Below are 23341 nucleotides of genomic sequence, written 5' to 3' on the forward strand. Positions count from 1 at the left end.
TTCCGGCCTCTCCTCTGCTCAAGAGTCGCTCAAAGGCTGCTTTTGCGGGGTACTGCGACCACTCCCACAGGCCCTGGTGCTCCTGGTGCTCCTCCGCCGCTACAGCCTCGCCACCCGCCAAGCGGCTGGGAGAGGCAGTGTGGCCGCCCAGCACCTGGTCTCAGTAGAAGGCCTCGGCACAGGTAGCCGGCCAGCTGGGTACAGGGTCCCGCAGGCTCCATGGCAAAGGCCTTGGACGATCCAGGAAGTACCTCCCTTGGCTTCAAAGGGAAGACAGAAGAAAGAAGATAACTGCCTGATCTGTTAGTTATTAATTACCAATCAATATAGTCCCTTATGACTACTTATTACAATTTGGCACCCAGACTGACTGAACTTCACAATTCCTAAAGCAAAGATGTTTAAGCAAGTGATCTGTGGGGTAGTTGTGCTGACAGCTATTATAGGCTTATTGAATTTATAATATCTTATATAGCAAAATGACAAATAATGACTGTAGATTCTATAGAATACATAAGCAATACACCACAATGTTCATACTCCAGATGCCATTTCAAAAAGAAACCATTCTCTGGCAAAATCTGACACAGATCTGCGTCATTTCCATGGTTGCAATACAGATACTGACCTACTTTTAAAAAATTTACCAATGTGTGATCCCTAAAACACTAGCAAAGATCATGGTAGTGGATACAAACTTAGAGACTAGTTAAGAACATGTTTGAAGAATTCCTGAAGGCAAAAGGGCTAGATCAGATAAAGGATAAGGGAAATGGTCAGGCAGACAATGCAACTAAGGATAAAGACAGAAAGGCCAAGAAAGCAAAATCCAGTGCAAGGGGCAATGACAGTGACAAGGACTCTGAGGCAAATAGTGAAGCTGAGAAAATTTTTCTATTCAAAGACATTTATAAGATTTCTAACACAGCTGGTGTGTTGCATTCAAAGGTTCATAGACAGTTTACTACCCAGGAATTAGATTCCCTGAAGAAAAGGTTCCCAAGGTTTATCGGCAAGCCCTATAAACACTCATAAGGAGCTGAAACATGCTTTCTGAATTTTTGAACCCAGTTTTCAGGATGTTGAATTTCTTTTGGCAAAACTTTTTAGCCCCCATGAGCATTGTCAGTTCATTGATAGGACTAGGTCAGAAACTGCTCTGACAAGTTGGCCTACAGAGGAGCAAAGGAAAGAATGATTTCTCTAATCCCATCAGCATGACCTACCTGAGGAAATGCGGGGAGGATTTGCTCCAAGCCATAAAAATGTGTTGCTCAAAGCCAAATGCTTGGGGAAAATTTGATAGATTGGTGCAAAATAAAGGAGAACATCCAGTTTCCTTTATTGATCACCTGTCTGAGACAGCTGAAGCTATAATGGGCATAGACAGGGACATGGAAGAGTCTGTAAGCCACATAAGGAGACAATTTCTAAAGGGATGCACACCACACCTCAGAAATTTTTTCAAACATTATTTTCCTAGATATTATACAGTGAGTTTAATTGAATAAAGAGATGCTGTGCAATACATATTTGAAAGTCATGCAGAGCAAAGTAAACAGGTGACAGATTTACAGCAAAAATTGGGAGAATCACAGAAAATTTTAAGAGACAAGGAGATTGAGGAAATTAAGAATTTGAATACTGTTAAAACATACCCACATAAGCCAAGAAATGTGCAGAGAGAGACTAGGCAATGTTTTTTCTGCCATAAGACAGGACACCTGATCAAAGACTGTTTTCTAAAAAAGTATGAAGTTAAGAACAATAAAAACACAAATAAAATACAATAAGCAAAATCTTACTTGTGAGCATTGTACATTAAAATCCACTCAACATGCAATAGATTTGCAGGGAATGAAAGAAACTATAAAATCAGGGACTAAGCCCAAACATTGTTAGAAGAGAATTATGAGGCCAGGCCTATAACATATTAAGTTTGGTACATGGAGATAGAGGAAAATAGTGAAAGACAAACTGCTATTAAACTTAGGAGAAAACAGATAAGAAAGTGAAAAGTTAGTGCAAGAAATGAAATCTGTGAGTGCTAAGAAATACAAACCAAACAAAATATCAAGTGACAGGCAGAGACAAGTAAAACAGCTTGATGAAGTTAAAAACATCATTTCTCAAATAACAGAGATAGGAGACTTGGGGAAAACCTATATAGTAACCACACATGAAAAAAGTAGAAATCAAGTCAAAACATTTTTGGAAAACTTTTTTCAGTGCAGACTGGGCACAGGAATTGAATTTTGTAAAATAAAAAGTCAGAAAAAGTCACATAAACTCAAGCAAGAGTTAGTGAGAGATACAGAGAAACAAAATTTCAATTCCCTGCAGCAAAATGGCTATAACGGAAAAACAAAGTATAACTTTACTGTTAACAATGAGGTTACTGTTAATGGAGATGTAAATGATTTGGAAATATTTACAGATTTGCACAAGAAACCACAAAACTCAGTTAATTCTTCAAATAGCTATGTGGCACAGATCTCCTTAGAAAAAACATATAGTTTGAATCCTGAAGCTAAAACTTTCCATCCTACAATGACTGATTTAGACAATATAAAATTTACTGAAAATGAAGCTGACATTACATTTGAAAATAATAATCATATTCAAAGTAATGGAGATGAAATAACAGTTAAATTTGAACAGATGAATGGAATGACAGATTTAGTAACTGATAGAACAACCAAGGATGCAAATGGCAGACTTGAAACCAACATTCTATATGGAAGAGGGGGGGTCTGACCAAGTAAAAATATATGAGATTAGCCACAGATATGATTTGAATTCATTTTCCAATAAAGCAGAGGACATAGTACAATCAACCTCAGATGAAGATCTCATAGGAAATGATTTAAATCAAGAGTTAACTGATTCAACCATACAGCTAGCAGAAGCTACACAGCCAGAAACATATGTATGGAGTACATATGTACATATGGGAAGAATGAAAGCACACATCCCAGTGATGCAGGGGGAAATGCAGATATACTAAACTTATTCTGAGAAAATAACATCATAGAGGGAAAGGTTTCTATCTCTACACAGTCAAAAGAGAGTGAAGATGAGAACAAAAATTTCAGGCTGATGATAGAGTAGAATATGTGAATTTTAGCAACATTCTTAGGAAAGAGAGTGGATTCAAAGATGGACAGGACCCACTATTCCTCCTCCTGTGGAAGTTAAGTGATTTCTCCAGGGTCACACAAGTAGGCAATGTCTGAGGCCATACTGAGTCTAGGACTTCTCGTGTCCACTATGCCCTCTCATGTTATTTTTGAGGGGGGGAAATCACTTCTCTTTTCTCTGTCAAGGAAAAATGGTTTTTGGATTGGAAAGGACAGGACCAAAAATAGCTAACTGGGAGACAACACCCAAGTTAAGTAAGAATTTATCAAGAGAACAATATCTAGTTGGTCCTGATGAGTTCAAGCTACCTAACCCATCCTCACATACACAAACAACTGGCTTATGGGATTGTTGAGCCACTGTAATCCTTGAAAAATCACAGAAAACGTGAGAGAAATCATTGGACTAGAGGAGACTGGTCTCATTTTTTTTTTAAAGAGGGAAGAAAATAGAACCTGCAAACTATGGCTATGAAGTTTGATTCCTGGTGAAAGTAGAATTTATTGTTAAAGAGATGGTCAACATTATAGAAAAAGAAACAGTGCAGAAAGCATTTAATTAATGATCACTCTAAATAGTTCACACTGAATTATTCATTTGAACACAGGTGGAAGATTTTTTCACATTTGTCTAGTACTTTAATATTTCACATCAAAACATTAAATCACCACTTATGTGTTAAAGAAAGATGTTTCCTCACAACAATCCACTGAAATAGTCCCCATTTTCAAGTCAAGAAATTACTTGAAATTACAAGAAATCAACTCAGTGTATTGCCTACATTGTGCAAGGTAGAGCAGGGATGGAGATTCATATCCCTGCTTTCCTGGAAGTATAAGAGCAGAAAATCAAGGCCAAGAATTTAATCTATATCACACAATCTACTCAGTCTTAGCATACACACACACAAAAATACTGTAGAATTATTATTCTTATTTTACAGATAGGGAGATTGAGACAGGGTGAGTGTTCAACAATAAGATGTATCAAGCCATCTTTTCAATTAATTGAGTTCTCGTAGTGCCAGTAATTATGTCATTTGTATTTTGAAAAGTTCTTCCCACTGCAAGTAGTAACACTTTTGAGAGCTGATCTTTATGGAACATTGGGAATTATTTCTAGATTGGACTAAAGCATCTTTTTGAACCAAATGTGAGAATCCAAAATCTTCTATTTAGTAAAAAGAAACAACAGAAAGTTGATATTGAATCAGATCTCAACAGCAGTAAAAACTAATTATGAATCTCTAACATCTTCCCCCAATCTTACCCAGGCTTTAGGGATCTCTGTGTGTTAAATACCCATTTGAGAGTCTGAAGAAACCTCTGGATTCCTTTTCAGGATAACATAAATAGATCCTTTTTTTTTTTTTAAGAATTGCTATTTTTAAAGAAAACTAATTTTTTTTTAAATAAAGATCTCATTTTTCCAAACCCAATTCACAGGTCCTCGGATATCTATCCATTGAATTGGGCGGAAGAAATCATCCTATGGTGGATCAAATATAAATGGAAGAGGCATAAATATTTTTCAAAATGTGAAGATTATATATGAAATATAATATTTTCCAAACTACCCATAAACAGCTATGGCAGTATGCATGGACACTTACAAATGCTGCCTTCCTAATGGAGACAGAAGGTTGAGAAACAACTTATTTCTCCAAAATGGCACTCCTGCAAGTGGTGATAAATTGGTGGACATCCTTCCTCTTCAAAAATAGACCTTTGGCCAAATTAACTTTCTTTTCTTTTTTGGATTACTAAAGTGGTAAATATGGCTTACTTTGATTTTTTTTGTTTTAAACCCTTACCTTCCGTCTTGGAGTCAACACTGTGTATTGGCTCCAAGGCAGAAGAGTGGTAAGGGCTAGGCAATGGGGGTTAAGTTACTTGCCCAGGGTCAAACAGCTGGGAAGTGTCTGAGGCCATATTTGAACCTAGGACCTCCCATCTCTAGGCCTGACACTCAATCCACTGAGCCATCCAGCTACCCCCTTTACTTTGACTTTTAACAAAGAATTTGGCAAAGTCTTTCATGTTATTTTTTCTTAATCCTTATCTTACATATAAAATCAATATTGTATTTTGGTTCCAAGGCAGAAGAACAGAAAGGCTAGGCAATGGAAGTTAAATGACTTGCCCAGGGTCACATAGCTAGACAGTGTCTGAGGCCAGGCTAAGCTCAGGACCTCTCATCTCTGGGCCTGGATCATGCTACCTTCCTGCTCCGCCCCCTCCATCCCCAGGCTCTTTTTGAGGAAAAAAAATATAGAGATATGTCCAAGACTAGTGATTTTCAAATGTCTTGATGAGGCCCTGCTTTAATAGAAATATTTTGCAATTTCCCATATATGTAATTTACTGTAAGAAATTATATAAATGTACTATTATAATTATACACATTATAAAAGTTACACAAAATAAAAATAAAAGTATAAGAGATATAGATGAAATTGTATTTTGAAAATATTTTATTAATGGTATAAAAACCCATTTGTTGTCTAAAATATTGTTCATAATGATATTTTAAGGGAGAGAAATGTGATTAAATTTACCTTGTTTTGGAAAATCCCATTTTAACATTTTGGGATATCAATGATTCAAAAGTCTGGTTCTAAGTTTATTTTTTTTTTATTCCAATATTTGGTTCTAATGGGTGTCAAAACAGAAAAACATGCCCCTTAATTATATACACACACAAATGGAAGCTGTTCATCTTTGGCTTCTCTAAAAATCATGTTAATCATTTTTTAAATTCCATTCACCAGTTCTGAAAATGTTTATGTTGAAATTCATCTAGTAAATATCTGTCTCCCATACTAATTAGATTTTGCAAACTCATGAGGTGGTGTTACATTTTTACATTTTAACAAATGTATTCTAAACCCACTGAAGAAACTATTTGGAAAATAATTTGAGATAGAAAATTCTATTTCCCAAATTTTTAAGAGAACAAATAGGTGTTTTGTTTTGTTTTTAATTCTAGGTGACATACTTCAAGTATATGTGATTTTTAAAACCATAAACTTAGAGCTGGAAAAGATCATTTTACACCTGAGGAAACTGAGCTCAGAGAGGTAAATGGCTGAGACTAAATTCAAACCCAGGACTTCCTGATTCCAACTTCAGTGCTTTCTCCATTACATAATAATTTTCAGTAACCCAGCAAGGAGGTAGCAGCTAGGAGGAGAAGGTGATCAATAATGTTAAATGCAGAAGAGAAGCATCAAGAAGATTTTTGTTGTTCAGTCCTGTCTGACTTTTCATGACCTCATTTGGGGTTTTCTTGGCAGAGATACTGGAGTGGTTTGCCATTTCCTTCTCCAGCCCATTTTACAGATGAGGGAACGGAGGCCAACAGGTCAGATGCCCTTCCCAGGGTCACACAGCGAGTATTGTTTGAGGCTAGATTTGAACTCAGGAAGAGGAATCCTCCTCACTCCAAGTCCAGTGCCCTATGCACTGTGCAGGAATCTACCTGCCCCTAGAAGTGATTAGGATCAAGAAAAGGATGTCAGACTCTAAATAATTACTCTATTGCAGATATTAATAATAGTAATAGGTTTTGAACAAGGATACATGTAAAACCCAGGGGAATGGCTCATCGGCTCAGGGAGGGGAGCGAGGAGGAGAGGGAAAGAATATGAATCATGGAACCATGGAAAGATATTCTAAATTAAGTAAATAAATAAATGAATTTTAAGGGAAAAGATAAGGATGTCAGACTCTGAATGATCACTATTGCAAATATTAATAACACGGAAATAGGTTTTGAACCATGATACATGTAAAACCCAGCAGAATGGCTCATCCGCTTGGGGAGGGGGTGAGGAGAGGGAAAGAAAATGAATCATGTAACCATGGAAAAATATTCTAAATTAATTAATTAAATAAATAAATTTTAAGGGGGAAAAAGGAGAAAAGGATGTCAGAGTTAGCACCTGAGGGATTACAGACAATACTTGGAAAAGGATCATTTCAGTGGAGTAAGACCGTCCAGCGTTATAGGAAGGGGAGAACACGGGGTTTGGAGAGAGTCGTGATGCTCTGCAGAATTAGAAACATTCAGATATCTGAGAAGATAATGGAATGAAATCTGTGCTGCCCCTCCCAAACTTTTACCATTGCTCATCCCGTCTGGGGCCAAAAGAAAAGGCGAGGAGAGAAGAACAGGTCCCCGCTCCTGGGAGTGCCAGCCCGTCCCACGCCCCACCCGCGAGGCGGAGGGGTGGGAAATGCCTCCTGTGCGCGGGCTGCGGTGGGTACCCAGGGAGAGGTGAGGGTCTAACTTCCCCGAGGGGTGCCTCCTGATCAAAAGCGGAGATGCTGGGAGCTGACACAGCCAGGGGAGTCCTGGTGTGGAAGTTTAGGGAAAACTGCCTCCTGGCCATCCCAAAGGGATGGCGGAAGGTCTTCCAGCAGCTATGGGCAACCCAACGTTAGATACATTGGAGAAAGGATTCTCCGTCAGGTGGGACTGGAACTTGAAAGCCGCCGAAGGTCCCTTCCAAGCTCTACCAGGCTGCGACTCCTGGACCAAGGCTTGAGTCAGACGTTTGTGCTTAAGACGGTCAACTGGGATTTGGCGGGAGAGCCTGTCTTGGGGTCAGCCAGGATTTTTCCCCTACATGAATGCTGTACATTTTGCAAAATCCGCCTGCGGGAAACTTCTACCATTTGTGAAAAGGCACGGTTAGAACATCGAGGAGATATCTGAGGAGCAAATATTACCACCTAGGTGCACAACAGATGGCGCACTGGTGTTGGAATCAGGAAGGCTCTGTTCTTAAGTTCAAATCCAACTACAGACACTTGCTAGCGGTGTGATTTGGGGCAAATCTCTTAACCCTGTTTGTTCCTCATCTCTAAAATGCGTTGGAGAAGGACATGGCAAACCACTCTAGTATCTTGACCAAGAAAACCCCAAATGGGATAATAAAGCATCCACACGACTGAAAAACAACAGTTACCACCTCTAGGAAGGAGCTTGGCACTCTTCCTAGTCCATTTCTTACAGAAGAACTTGGGTATGCTAAGAAAATATGCTTAAAAAATAAATCAAACTAAGAAACAAGCTAAGAAAATAAATCAGAAGCAGAGAAGATAGACATTTTTTTTTAAACCCATACCTTCTGTCTTGGAATCAATACTGTGTTTTTGGTTCCAAGGTAGAAGAGTGGGTAAAGGCTAGGCAATGGGGGTCAAGTGACTTGCCCAGGGTCACACAGCTGGGAAGTGTCTGAGGCCCGCTTTGAACCCAGACCTCCCATCTCTTGGCCTGGCTCTCCATCCACTGGGCTACCCAGCTGCCCCTCCCCTCATATTCTTTAGCTAGTTTTATTTTTTGATTATGCCCTTTCCAAGCAGGAATGTGCTGAAATTGGCTTCAATAGGCTGATGAGAACCAATTGTTTAATTTTCAGTGTTAACATTTACATCTTGGAAACTGGCAAATCTGTGAATCAGAGTTTGATTTATTGTTGTTATCTAGCTTCAAGAAGTGAAAATATGAATAATGCAGATTAAATTTAAGGTGTGTTTTGTGTATATATACATGTATGCATATATATTTAATATATGCACATATATGTTGGGAGATCTTGTTATTAGACATTTACCAGCACATCCTTGATTCTAGGGTACCACAACTTAGACCTACAAGCTGGAGTCTACCCCACAGCAAGAGAACTTTGTGGCAGCCTCTCCTCGAGCGGACCTCCTAGAAGCGATCCACCAGCCACGTTCTGAACAAACCTGAACCTCACTGACTCTTGGGGAATGGTGATCCCCACAAGTAACATGACCTGGATCAAATAAGATTCCTCTTTGGATCATACTAAATTTTTCCCTCTCTCACCTTTCTCTCCAGTCACCAAGGAAAGTCTTTTTGTGCTACCATATCCTAACAGTGGGTCATTGCAGCCTATTCGAGATGGAAGGTCATTTAGGAATCTAGGTGGCATCATCTCCAGGATAGCATCCTAAGAGATCTGTGCCTAAGTCAGAGACCGCGTGGGAAAACCCCCATCAAGTGTTCTGTAACCCAACCAATTCCTCGCCGTCCCGGGGATCACGGCATCACCCACCACCCCAGGAATACAACTTGATATTCATCCTCAGAGGCACGTTCATGAAGAAGCCCCATTTTTAATTCCTTGTTAGAGAGGCTGCCGGCATTTTGGCGTGCTAAAATTCCCTGCTGGTAAAGCTGAGAAGCATTTGATTCTTTTAAAGATACTTTAGACATTCATATTTTCTTTGCTTTTTGTCATTCTTCCTTGATTACAGCATCTATGAGAAAAGTGATTAAATCGTTCCTATCCTATTCAGAGATTCCACCTCTGAGACTATATACCCCAAAAAGTCAAGAAAAGAACCGTATGTGCACAAAAGGGTTTGGCAGCATTATCTGTGTTAATAAAAAGGTAGAAATAAAAATAGACGCTCAGTAAGTGAGGAGTTGCTCGGTTACTTGTGGTCCATGAAGGCCACGGGACACCATCATACAGGATGTAATGATCCATGTGAAGACTTCATGGAAACACGGGGAACGCTTGGACGCTGACGATGCAGAGGATTCAAAGTACAAGATGCAAGCACAACAACTACGGTGTAAATAAAATCAACATGGCGAGAAAACAAAAATCAGGGCAGATGCAATAGTCAATAGCAGTACCAGACTGCCAAGGTTGAGGTGGGAGTTCCTTGTCCTTGTTAACAAGGAGAAGGAGATTAGGGAGAAACAGACTATGGCGGAGGGTGGTATTTGGGTGTTGGTTGGGAAACATCAAAACAAAATGATTCAGTACGCCTCTCCATTCCCTCCCAGCTAGAGTGAAGGTAAACCTGGGGGAACTAAAAACAACATGAGACAATTTATTAGAGATCTATTGCAAGCCCTGTAAAAGCTGCATATAAACAAAGGACCGACAGCCAGGGATGCCTTGGCTTCTGAAGCTCTGCAAATAGGAGATCAAGTATGGGAGCCCAAAATCCTGGAAGAAGCTAGCAGACCAGTAAGTCCCTTCTCCATGACACCATCCCTCCCATCAGTCTGTCTTTTTTTGCTTTGGCATCACCAAAGCTTAGCACAGTGCTTGCCCATGGTAGGTCTTAAGAAATTCTTTTTCATTCACTCATTCATTCTACAGAGCACCCAGTGTTCTGTACGTCCAACTTCTCCTAAGTGCTGATGTTTAATACCTCCTGTTTGATCTTCACAATAGTCTGTGTAAGGAAGGTAGTAAGAGTCTTAACACCACGTTTTGGAGATGAAGAAGGGAGTGGAAAGCAACATGGTCCAGTGGAAAGAGCAATGAACTTGAGTTACAGATTCTGAGTTCAAATCCCAATGTTGCTACTTATCTATAAAACAAGGAGGGTGAACTGGGTGACAGCTAAAGTCCCTTAGAGCTCTAGATATATCGTCCTCTCATCTTTTGACTCCTGAGAAATGAATAACTTGCTCCAGGTCAAGGTCTAAAGGAGATAAGAGAAAGCCTGGTCTTCCAGTCTAAAAGTCCAACCTTCTTCCACTATATCAGAATGTTAATCTCATTTTAACTATGCAATTTCCTTTGATAATTCTTTTTTTATTTTTAATTTAATTTTTTTGGTTACAATACTCACTTTATTTCCCACCCTTCCCGCAGCTGACGCGCAATTTCATTGGGTATTACTTGTGTCCTTTGATAATTCTTAAATTGCTACGGTACTGTATTCTGGGACTCGGGTTTTCTCATCATTAATGGTCAGGGATTAACAAAAAAGATCTGGTTGAATTTGTCTCCTCTCTAGTAGGAATAGGAGCTTGAAGGCATAACCATTCTCATTGCTCCTCCGCAGTCAGATTTCTTTCTCATTTCCCAAGCCCTAGGAAGAGGGCACAGGAGACAGGAGTGCTGAGCCTCGAGTCAGGAAGACTCGTCTTCCTAAATTCCAATCTGGTCTTTTTTTTTGTTTTTGTTTTTACATTTTATTTTTATAGTCATGCAAAATAAACTTCCATATTGGTAATTGATGTAAGAGCATACTCATACATAACCAAAGATTGGGAAGATTTTTTAAAAAAGGATGGAGAAGGCATGAGAATGTTTGTAGGCAGTAGGGAAAGAGCCAGTAGATAGAGAAATGAGGTGACTTACCCAGAAACATATTTCTACTGAATGTCTGAAGAGGGTTTTGAACCCAGGTCTTTTTTTCCCCTCTATTTTTAAATTTTTAAAATATTTTTCCATGTTTCCATGATTCTTTTTCTTTCCTTTCCCTCTTCCCTCCCCCCTCCTGGAGCTGACAAGCAATTCCACTGAGTTATACACCAACACTACTCACTATGGGACCCCAGGCAAGTCATTCAACCCTGTTTGCCTCAGTTTCCTCATCTATAAAAATAAGCTGGAGAAGGAATTGGCAAACTATTTGAGTATCTTTGCCAAGAAAATCCCAAAATAGGGTCCTGAAAAGCCTCAACTGAACAACTGAACAACCACAATCATCCCCGAAAACAACTTTCACGTTTTTCTTTTCTCCTTAAGCCTCAATTGCACCTTACTCATACTTAGCATGGTAGAATCTGCTCCAGAGAGAAGCCTGAGGCCATTGAATGTGAATTCCCTTTAGCCTTATTCCTCAGAAGTCAGTATCATCAAAAATCCCTTTCCTGCTTCAAGTGCCCTCAAGACAACCTACACCTGCTAATATTGCTTCTTTTCTTGATTTCATCCATTCTTGGGAAGCAGTGAGCAAGAGTGGAAAGACAGGAGTCATGGGATCTGAGTTCAAATTCTAGCTTGGTCACTACCTGGGAGCTTGGGCAAATTATTTAATATGGTGGCATCTTCATCTGTAAAATAATGGCATTAGAATAGTTGGCCTTTAGTGTTCCTTCAAACTCTACATCTACCATCTTTCAGCGTCCCACAGGAATGTGTTGATAACTCTCAGAATTCTGTCTAGACTTTACTTTTCTCAATGAGCTCTTGACCTGTGTTCAACTTCAGACAGGGCATATCCAGTTCAATATGGAGCCAGCATCTCAAATTCAACATGTACTGAACCCAGTTTTATAATCTGTTGCTTTAAACCATCTTTTTCTGACATCACTTTTTATTTCTGTCACTCTTCCACAGGGGAAAACTTCATTTTCTCTCTGACACCTACCGCTTCCTCATCACCTGCATCCAATTAATTGCCAATTCCTGTGGTTCTAAACAGTATTTCATATATTATCCCGTCTTTTCTTAAAATAATCAATTTGGTTCTAAACAATAAAAACCAATTTAAAAATTTATTAAAATTAAATTAAAAAATTTAAAAAACCAGCTAAACTTTTTGGAAAAGAATCCACAAACAAATATCTGTATGTACGGGAAGGGGCAGGGTAGATGCTGTAATTCCCACTTTACAATGGAAGAAATTGAAGCAGAGGTTAAGTGATTTGCTCAGGGTCACACAGCTTCTGTCTGAACTAGGTCTTCTTGACCATTCCACGGATGCCTTATCAGTTACTCCATCAGTTTCCTTTCATCATCATTCATTCAATTAACTTTAAAAAATTGATTGTTACTCTTAGCCAAGATAGAAGGAAAAAGCAAAAATAGTTGCTGTCCTAGAGATGCTTAAATTCAAATGGAGGAATTGTTTTCCTCCATTTATGTCAGTACAGACAAGTTTGAGGCAGTGAAAGTTGGAAGGTAACCTTAGCAGAGATGGCACTGGAAGCTAGGGAGACTAAGAAAGGCCTCTTGAAGGAGGAGGATGGCCAAACTGAGTCTTAAAAGATGCTGGGGGAGCAGGGGCAGCTGGATGGCTCACCAGGCCTGGAGATAGGAGGTCCTGGGTTCAAATCTAGCCTCAATTTCTAGTTGTGTGACTGGGCAAATCACTTCACCCCAATTGCCTAGCCTTTACCACTCTTCTGTTTTGGAAGTATCAATTCTAAGATAAAAAGTAAAGATTAAAAAAAAAACCCTAAGAATTTTGAGTTGGAGATTGAGAGGTAAGAATATTCCAAACAAGGAGACCAGCTAATGTGCAAAGACATGGGCAGTAGCAATGTGGCCTACTTTCTGTTAGATCAGTAATGTGTTAGAATATAAACTCCTTGACAAGAGATTATTAATTTTTTTATATTTGTTTCATCAGTGCCTAGCACAATGCCTGGCCCATCTGGTAGCAAGCACTTAATAAATGCTTGATAATTGAGTGATCTTTCTATACATTTGTATTTGTGGCTTTTCACCCTGGTATTTTGACTCTCTATAGTCTCTCTCTATATATATATATATACACTGATCTTTTAGTGTATCTTTCATGTCTTTCTCTTCATATTTCTCATTCTCCACTGAATTATAGAATGTAATTGAATTGCAGTTGAATATTTGTTCAGACATTCCCCAGTGTTGAACGCTTAAATTGCTTGCAGTTTTTTGCAATGACAAATTGAGTTGCTATAAATATCATTGAACAGATGGCGTTTTTATTCTAAACATTCTGAGGGTAATGTCTCTAAAATGGGATTTTTGAGTCAAAGGGTAGGATTATTTTTTATAGAGTAAACTGTTAAGATTGTTCTCCAAAAAGATTCCATCAATCTGCTATTCTGGTAGAAGAATGTACCTAGCTTTCTACAACCCTGTCATAATTCAATTGTTATTTTTTGCTAATTTGATGGGTATGAGGTACAAAATTGGCATTTTTTTGATAATTAAGAGACTGAATATTTTTCATGTAGTCATTTGGCAAGAGGCTATCCCCAACTGTATTTGTTACCTCTCTGGCAAATTTTATAAATGGTTCATCATTTAACATTTAGGGATGAGGGGAAAAGCAGAGGTTAGAAGCAAGATTGGTTAAAAGATTTTTGTAATTGTCTAGGTAAAACATTGGTAACTGATGTAGGAAAGAATGTAGATATAGAATAGATGGGATTTGTCAATTAATTAGAAGAGGAAGTATTCAAATACCTTTTCTCAGAATGTTTTAATCACTCCCCATAAATATTTCCAGTGGCTAATATTTGTTTGCTGTGAATGTCTCCCCACAACCCTCTTTTTTTTAAATCACTGGTACTTTCCCCTTGTGAATCTTAAAATTTATCAGACTTGTGAATCTTAAAAATTCTCAGACTCTACCTTAGAACATTTGGTTAGGACCATTCCCCATTTTAAAACAATGAAGGGACTTTGGTCAGGAAGGTGGGAACTCTAACATTACTCCACCCATACTTATACATACTTTAGGGGAAGATAAAGTTGTAAACTCCTTACTGAACAATGAAAAAATACTTAACTCATACTTATAGTGAGGCAAAAGCCCTTAAGCTAAATCTATTTTTAGATCTAATACAAAAGGGTGCTAAGTACCTATGAAGGTCAAATTAATCACTAAAAGGTCAGGCAACTTGCAAACTTGCAAGGGACAAGCTTAACAAAAGAGGTGTGAAGTTTTAGTCTACTCAGGTGTGAATTAAGAATGGGCTGTCCTTTTGGAAAACATCTACTGTGATTGGTAGATGTGAAAACTTAGGGAAGGTGACAGGAGAAAATTCTCTTTAAAAGGAGGTCAGAAGGCCTCTGAAAAATTAATTCAGCTTTGGAGCTGAATTGGAGGCTGGCTTCCCTCTCTCTCGGTGGCTGAATTTAGTTCAGCTTCCTGAACTAAACTGGAGGATCTCTGAACACTAGAGCTTACTTGGAACAAGATCTTGTGGTGAGTGATAAAAGACTGACTAGTCTCTCTTAAGGCTCAGGCCTAGGCCATTTTGGCCTAGGCCCTTCATACAATACTTCTCTTATTCTCTCTCCTTTAATTCCTTCATTTGTATTAATTAAAATCTCCATAAAACCCAGCTGACTTGGGTATTTTATATTTTGGGAATTTTTCCCATGGCGACCACTTTATTTTTAATATAAATCAAGACACTAAAAATTTATCTTTGCAGTTTTGGCAATTCAAAGTCTTGAAACCGTATTTTCGTGGTCACAGTTTAAGGCAACCACTCTTTTGTTTGTAACACCCTTTCCTGTGATGTAGTAGAACTCAATGAATTTGCTCTCTATAATTTCCTCAAGAAACAAAATCTCTCATCCATATACAGTTGATACTTTTTTCTTCTAATTTTTTGTGATGGTTGAGGAGAAGGAGAAAAATAAGCCTTTATACAATACCTATGCTAGGTGCTAGGCACTGACTAAGCCCTTTACAAATATCACATTTGATCCTTACAACTCTGTGAGTAGGAGCTCTTATTGTTCCCATTTTACATTTGAGGAAATAGGCAGACAGAGATTTGGTGACTTGCCCAGGACTTGTCCAGCTATTGTCTGATGCCCAGTTTGAACTTAGATCCTCTTGACTAGAGGCCCAGGGCCCAAAATCTACGTTTCAACCAAAATTCATTCTGGAAGATGTGAAGTTCAAATTTTATTTTCCTCTATTTTTTTCCAACTTGGTTTTCCCCAGCAACATTTATTAATAATAATACAGCCTTTCTTCTTTTTTTTTTTACATATACCTGTATATAAATGTTTTACTATGCTCTTTTTGGTTCTATTAATTCTTTCCCCCCCTCAATCTGTTAGTTGATCCCCCCCCCCCCAATAATGGAGACATTTTTCCCAATGACAATCAATTCCTAATAAAAAGTGAAGGTAGGAGTAGTATGATGGCAAGGAAAATATAAGCTCTCAGTTCAATTCACATTTGATTCAAAGACAAAAATGAAAATAGTCCTGGCACTGGAGTCTATTTCTGCTGGAGGGGGCATGAATACAGATAGGGAAATAGAAAATATAAACAATGTCATTCTGGAGTTGACAGAGAAGTGTCACCAATTTGAAATCAGGAAAAGTTTCTGGTAGGCCCTGAAGACTTGGAGAGCAGGGGACCTAGGGAAGGACTCTGAGGAACACTATTTCTTAGGGGCCATGATCTGTGTTATGAAGCCAAAATGAGATGGAGGGGAGAACAGTTACAAGGAGAACTAGGAAAGCGTAGTGTTGTGAAAGCTCAGAGAGTATTCAAGAGGACAAGGTGCTCAACAGTGTCAAATGTGGCAGATAGGAAAAGGTGGGTGAGGACTGAAAAATTATCGTATTAGGAAATGATCATTGGTGACTTGGACAGTTTCAGCCAATTTGATGAGGTTGGAAGCCAGATTTCAAAGGATTGGGAAGAGGAAACAAGAAGCAGGGAGGGGAGCTAGCTTTTTCTAGAAGTGAGGCTAAGAAAAAAGATATAGGGCATATATCTTGAGAAGATGGTAGGGCCTAGTAAAGTCTTTTTAAAGAACATTTTAGCTTGGACTATAGCAATTTGTGTACCTCTGATGTCCTTGCTTGGTTTGAAATTCCTTGAGATTAATGACTCCTTTGTGCATCTTTGAAAAACCTAGCAGCATCTTGCAAATATTTCACATTCCAAGGGTCCGTGACTTGGGCAGTATAGGTAATCCCTCCAATACAAGTTCTACTTCTCTATGACCTGCAATCAGTTGATGAAACTTTCCATGCTGAGACAAACTCTTCCTCAGATGGCAGATACATAATTTGTCACTAGGACTATACTTAGGAGCTTTTGCTGACAAGCTCTTTGAAACTTCAGGGTCACTGGAGGAACACATCAGCGTAGTCTCTCAAAGAGGAAGCACTTAACATTTCTTGAATGTCTCTATAGTGTTGAATAAATAATACAAATTTCTGTAATCACTTTCCCAAAGCATCAAGCAATAACTCTAGTTATTGTCTACAATGAGGAGAGCCAAGGCAGAATAGAGAAATGAGGAATCATTAGTTTTAATACTTAACTGTCTACATATTTTCATTTTTCCTTCTTAAAGTTTTTTTTGACAAAGTAATGCCCTGAACAAAATAAATGTCCCTTTACTCTCCTTTCTCCCACATTTCTTTTCCCTTTTGTCCTTGAAGAGCTCTGAACTCTAATCTCTTTTTGGATACCCTCTTCCTTTCTACTCTTCTTTTCTCTCTCCACTTTGAGAGGCCACAAGAATAATGGGTAAAAGAAGGGCATGGGTGGCTCATTCATAGAAATAAGGACACAATCTTTTTAGCCTACTAAATTGCCATATCTGAGCATTTGCCCTTCACATCATTCCATACTCAGTGACACTCAGCAACACGGAGTCAACAATGGCACCCGGATTGACCCAAGAAAATGACATGAGCTAGCCAGGAGTTCCACCATCTTAATACCTACAGATACTGGTACAATCCTGTATCCTTGAGGATTGAGTATGGAGTGTTGAGCTTGACCTTGCTGGGGTGAATTAGTCATCAAGTCTCTTGGAGGTCTGAGAGGTAATTAACTATGTTAACAGCCATACCATACTCAATTCCCTGTAATAACTCTCCTAGTATCTGCTGCTTCTCATTTCTACTTCTAACACATTATGCAGAATTTGAACCCTTGCACAAGAGAGCAGTTGGTGGCTTGTTAAGAAAGCCAGTTATTCACTGTGAGAATGTATTTGAAGAGAATGAAAGCCAGGAAGTAAGAATAATAAAATCACACAATATATGGTATCAAGGTTTATTATTAAAGTGCTCTCCTCACAACAGTCCTATGAAATCAGTATTATCCCCATTTTTATGAAGAAAATGAAGCGGAGAAAGTGAAGTGACTTGCTTAGGGTTACATAGCTGTTCAAAAATATTAATGGTGCCCATAGTTAATGAATGAGAAGTGGCATAATTACATGACCAGTAATGAGAAGGAAAACTTGCAGGTCAACCTACTGATGAGAAAACAAAGTGCAGTGAGCCAGTATCCACTACTCTCCTCATCCCTAAGTTACTAGACAGATTCTGGTTAGCTCTCTCTAGGTTAGCCTTGGAAGTGGTGTGATCCCTTCTCAACAGAGTCAAAGCAAGAAGCTGATGACCCCTTGGGATGATAAGGGTATGATTCCTTTTTTCGAATATGAGATTGATGGCTGAGGTCCTATCCAACAAACTGTGTGATGTTTTAGGAAACGTTATTGTGGGAAATACTATGCCAGGTAGTCAGGGGAAAAGACAAAATGAAATGATGTCTATTCTGAAGGACCTTCCATCTAACGGGAGGCACATATGTACATAAATATGAAAAAACAACAAGGGGATCGGAATGATTGAACAAATGAAGGGTAGGGAAGACTTTACAGAGAGTATCATCTGAACGGAGCAAGATAAGGAATTCTGAGAGGCAAAAATGAAAGTATAATTTAAGAAAGGAGGACGGAGGTAGGAGATACAATTACCAAGTTTGGATAACAGTAGTTCAGCTAAGCTAGAATTGTGTATGAAAGGGAGTAATAAATACATAATAAAAAGGAAAATTTTTACACAAAGCTGTTCAAAATGTTATGTACTATCTAATAAAAGAACAAGAACTCTATACTGAGCACTACTATATTCTCAACCTTAGTCTAATTTTTCCTACAGTAGCTCTTGCCATACCTCTAGTTCCTCCATTATCTTTCATATGTTCGTATATACAATATAGAATTTTCACAAAAATAGCAGCTGTGCTATAATGGAAAGAGCATTTAACTTTTAAGTCAGAAGACCTGGATCCAAGTCCAAGATATGCCATCTAACAGATTTTTAATTTTGTAGCAAGTCACTTACACTTCCTTACCTTTACTCATATACAAAATGGGGGTGATGTCTGCACGGCCAGTTTTGTGCAGTTGTCAAAGTACTCCTTTATACCCAATACACACATTCTGCTTTGAACCAGCAGTGTATGTCACAAGATCCCATTAGACCCAAGGTAGAATTGGCCTTATTTAGTCCCTATAATCCCTGTCGCAAGTGCCTCATGGTATGAATTTAATGTTTGTTGCATATGGCTCAGATGACAGGGAAAAGAGCCAGATGCAAAACCTAAAAACCCATCTGCTCTTAGCTTCTTGCCCTGTTCCTGCCTATGCTTTAATGTCAGACAAACTCATCAGACTGGGAAGTCTAAAGATTGGTTCATTCATGCCAAACCATTTGATTATGTGGGTGAAAGGGAGAAATACATAATAAAAAGAACCTATTGTGTTTTTTGATTTCAACAATGATGGGTCACACAAAGGCAAAACAGATGATGGTGGAGGGAAAACTTCTCCAGGTCTCATTCATACAACAAATTGCCATTGAATAAATAGCTTAAAGTGGCAGACTTCAATAAATTCATGACAAATTCATATGCTGGTACTTCTGCTGACTCTAGTAGCACCTTCATTAAAATATTTTATTATAAAAATCAAAGATATGGGTGATAAAACAAAAAAAATCTTTACAGTCAATCTGAAGAATAAATTCTCAGTCTCTCAGGAGAATCTATTCTTATTAGAAATTAGTCTAATTTTATGTCTGTAAAGAACAAATTTACTAGGATTCTATTCTACTGCACAAGTACTGTATATAATTCACATAAAGGAAATGGAATGTTAACAAATAAGCTTATTTTTAATTCATTTCCTCCATCAAGCTTTTTTTTTAAAACCTAAATACAATCCTTTGTCTATTATTCAATTAATTAGAAGTAGCTGGACATTCATTTGATTTAATATACAAAGTCAGAAGAATCTTGGAAGTTAAAGTTATAGGAAAAATATGCAGAATCTCTTTTCAGACGTCCTGTGGTCAAGCTTGAAATTAAGAAACTTCTTAGTTTTATTTTATTAAATGAGAAATATTGAACAGTGAAAAAATAAAGAACTTTCAAAATGATTTTTAAGAAATTTACACCAAGAGAATAGTTTAAATGGTAAAAATAAATTTCTGAACCTGCCAAAGAATTGGATAACAAATGTTAAAAGTACTTTTTTTTTTGAAGAAGGTCCAGATAGATAATAAAATTACTTCTGGTTGGAAAGGAAAAACTCTGGTTTCATTAAGTGAAAAAACTTATTCCTTTGAAAGGATTTATCCACTGTATCAGCTTGTTTTACCTCTTACTAAATAGGTGTTTATTATTTGTACACCAAACAGGATAAAATTAAAATCTCCTAATTCGTCAACATATTAAAAATAAGTGCTAATCAAAGTACTTGCTCTGCCTGGAAAAAAAAATCAGGATGTTTTTCAAGATACACATAAACATAGAAAACCAACATATACAGACTATTGACAGTATACATCTTATTTTTAACTAAAAATACTTCTTCAATTTTTACAATGACCCTTAGTTATCAACTTCTTTTTTGGATTCTATGAACCCATCAAGGGTTTACTAAGAAGTTTGTATTCGAATGTGAAACTCAAAGGCACTCAACTCAGTGGTCACAATTTCCTGAGCTTAAGTAGGAAATAGGATCCTTAAAAAAATTGTTTTAAAAATATATGTATATATAGATGAGCACAGAATAAAAATGCTTAATAAGTAATACTTGGTACACAAATAACATGAATAATAATTTAAGACTATACAGGATGCTAAAGAGAGACTATGGAAGGGAAAAGAACTGCCTTAAAGAAGCAAAGCAAGATGAATGAATAAAGATTCCTTTCTCCCAAAATAAGCTTTGTGGAAAGTGAGACTGATTATTTTAAATGCTAGAAAAATTAAAATAAAGGCAAAACAACATGAAAAATTATCTCAAGTTGAAAAAACAAATACAGTCCTCCGGTTAGTCTTTCAACTTCCCAAAACATATATGGGATGTGAAATCATTCAAATCAAGTATAAATTAAAAGGACATAGACAAGAAGAGGACGGCAGAATTAGTAGAGATTGAATGATAAAATTGAAGGGCAGCTTTAAAGATGCATCATCAAATCTGTAGCCAGCTGTTCAAATAATTTCCTAGTTATTTTTCATCCAAACAATAGAAAATTTACAGATATATATAACCAAAGTTCACCAACGTTGGGTTAGGTCACACTTTATCAAAAAAAGCATATATGTATTTAGTTTGGTAGAAAAATGTGGAATGTCCCATTAATCTTCAGTTCTTGTCTGCTAACGCTAAACAGAAAGCACAAGTTGACATTTTCATAGCATAATTGGGTTTGGCAGAATTTCTTGGCTTCAAAATTCACTTTCTTCATATATGCATAGAATTATACTGAGGATAAAAAGGAGTTATAGGTATTATCTGCTACAGTTCATAAGGCCTTTCTCATCATTAGTCACCTTATTTGTGTATATCAGTAGGGCCATAATGTTAAAGTAGAAATAAAACATTTTCAAAGTGCAACTGTGTTCCGTTTGACCAGATTGCTCAGTTCTCTGTATTCTCTAGTTGATCGCCACTTTCAGTTCTTTTTTCTGGTGATATATACAGGAAGTTACAGCAGATAAATAAAGGAAAGATGAGAAGTCTGCTATCCAAATTCATCACCACTTGTTCCTATATAAAATAAATTTGAAGTTGTGTTACAAAGTAAGTTGGACAGAAAACACAGTATTAATATTTTTAAGCTGAAAAGGTCAACAACAGGTTGAAGTTGAAGATACAAAAATGAAAATGTTAGTGTCTACCCCATGAAATGGAAAAGCGATAGGAAGGCACTGAAACATGTTAAAGCAGTGTGATGGAGCTAGTGTGATCTTGGGCTAGTAAGTTAATTGAGGAGTTCAGTGTTTAAATTAAGGCCAAGTGGTGGGGAAAGGTCAACAATTTCACCATATTCTGGCTTGGGGAAACTACATCTCAAATAGCAGGTCTAGTTTTAAGAAACCCACTTTTGAGATCTAGAGACAAAACACAGAGCTTCCAAAAGAGGCCTTATATGAAGAGGTATCTGGCAATTGTGTCAATATGAATGCAATATGAATATTTATCATCTAATTCATGCAAGATACTGAAGCCACAAAGGAAAAAAAGAGCCTCCTCCCTGAGCTTAACATGCTACTGAAGTTATAACAATAGTATTTGGGGTAAAGAAAAAGCATTAAAAATGATAGAAGCATGTATACACATCATACACACATCCCTCAACTTGCATGCACACATGTGGAAATCAGGAAAAACGTCCTAGGAATGGCATTAGAGTCAAGCCCTAAAGGAAGAGGTTTGTTTCCAAGAGGCAGACAGAGTGTGTGCATTTCAGGCACGGTGGAATTAGCCATCATGGTGCTGGGAGATGGACTACTGAATTTAGAGGTCAGGTCAGTTCATTTGGAAGGAAGAATGCACTCAGGAAGAGGAGCAGTATGAAATAAGGTGGCGAGCACAGATTATACAAAGCATTAATGCCCGGCTGAGAAATTGTATGCTTTGTCTCAGAGGCAGGAGTGTCTGAAAGTTTCTGAGTGGTACAGTGATAAGAGTCAGAAAGAGATCTGACTAAGGTCCTCTTCTTCATGGTTTCATTTTTCCATGGTCAACCCAAAGCTGGAAGTCTGCCTGCAAAGCACATGAGGTCCAACAGTGACAGTGCTCCACTTTCACTTCTACCTCCTTTCCCACTTTCACTTTTTAGGATTTCTTTTTGTTAGACTGGGGAGTGGGAGGCTGCAGAGCATGAGCAGAGGGGCAGGAGTGAGGAGAGAAAGCATACACCCAAGGGATCAGCAAGTATGTGCTCCGAGCCAATGTTTCAGCTACTCGTAGAACATCTTAGAATGTAATCCTTATGGATACGGGGACCCTACCATGCTTGGAAGATGGACTTGAGAAGGGAAACTTTAAAAGCAAGAAGTCAATGAGGCAGCTGCAATAGTCTCAGCAAGAGGTAATGAGGACCTGAACTGGAGTGGTGGCAAGTGATAGTAATGGAATCAACAAAGCCTTAAAGATGATGAACTTCGGAGGTTGGAAAGATAGTGGTGCCCTCAACAGAAACAGGGATAAATTTAGGGAAGAGAATGAATTCTGTTTTGGACATGTTGAGTTTGGGAAGGTAAGTCAAAATATCCAGTGGGCAATTGGTGACACAAGACTACAGTTGAGGAAAGAGTTTAGGGCTGGATATATAGTTATAGGAGTCATTTTGGACAAACATATATAACAACAGCTAAATTCCTGGGAGTGGATGAGCTCACTGAAGGGAAGAGAAGAAGTGAGTAGGAATCAGCAACTTTGATTCTTCTATTAAAATGGAAGTAGCCTCAGGGCTTTCCCACTCCCTAGCTACTGCCTCCTGAAGTCTTCCAGGCCTTACCTTCAGCCCTTTGGGACTGGTGGGCCTTTTTATCTGTCATGAATCTGAGTCATTCAATATATGTGGTCTCTTTAAATTAGAATTTAAGCTCAAGAACAC

At 38.0% G+C, this 23341-nt stretch overlaps 1 protein-coding gene across 2 annotated transcripts in view; it reads right to left on the minus strand.

Annotated features, from left to right (window-relative positions):
* Nucleotides 1–14: 14 nt before the first annotated feature.
* The window catches only part of GMCL1 (germ cell-less 1, spermatogenesis associated), a 49040-nt gene continuing 25713 nt past the window's right edge, over nt 15–23341 (minus strand). The window contains exon 14 of one of the 2 annotated variants that reach the window (XM_056813429.1): nt 15–260. In XM_056813429.1, the coding sequence (XP_056669407.1) occupies nt 30–260 (231 nt within the window). In that variant the 3' untranslated portion in view covers nt 15–29. Of the gene's footprint in view, nt 261–17676; nt 21487–23341 lie in introns of those variants that run through there. The other variant, XM_001381624.5, reaches the window with a different exon arrangement.

The sequence above is a fragment of the Monodelphis domestica genome, chromosome 1 (assembly GCF_027887165.1).
Source record: "Monodelphis domestica isolate mMonDom1 chromosome 1, mMonDom1.pri, whole genome shotgun sequence".
Lineage (NCBI taxonomy): Eukaryota > Metazoa > Chordata > Mammalia > Didelphimorphia > Didelphidae > Monodelphis > Monodelphis domestica.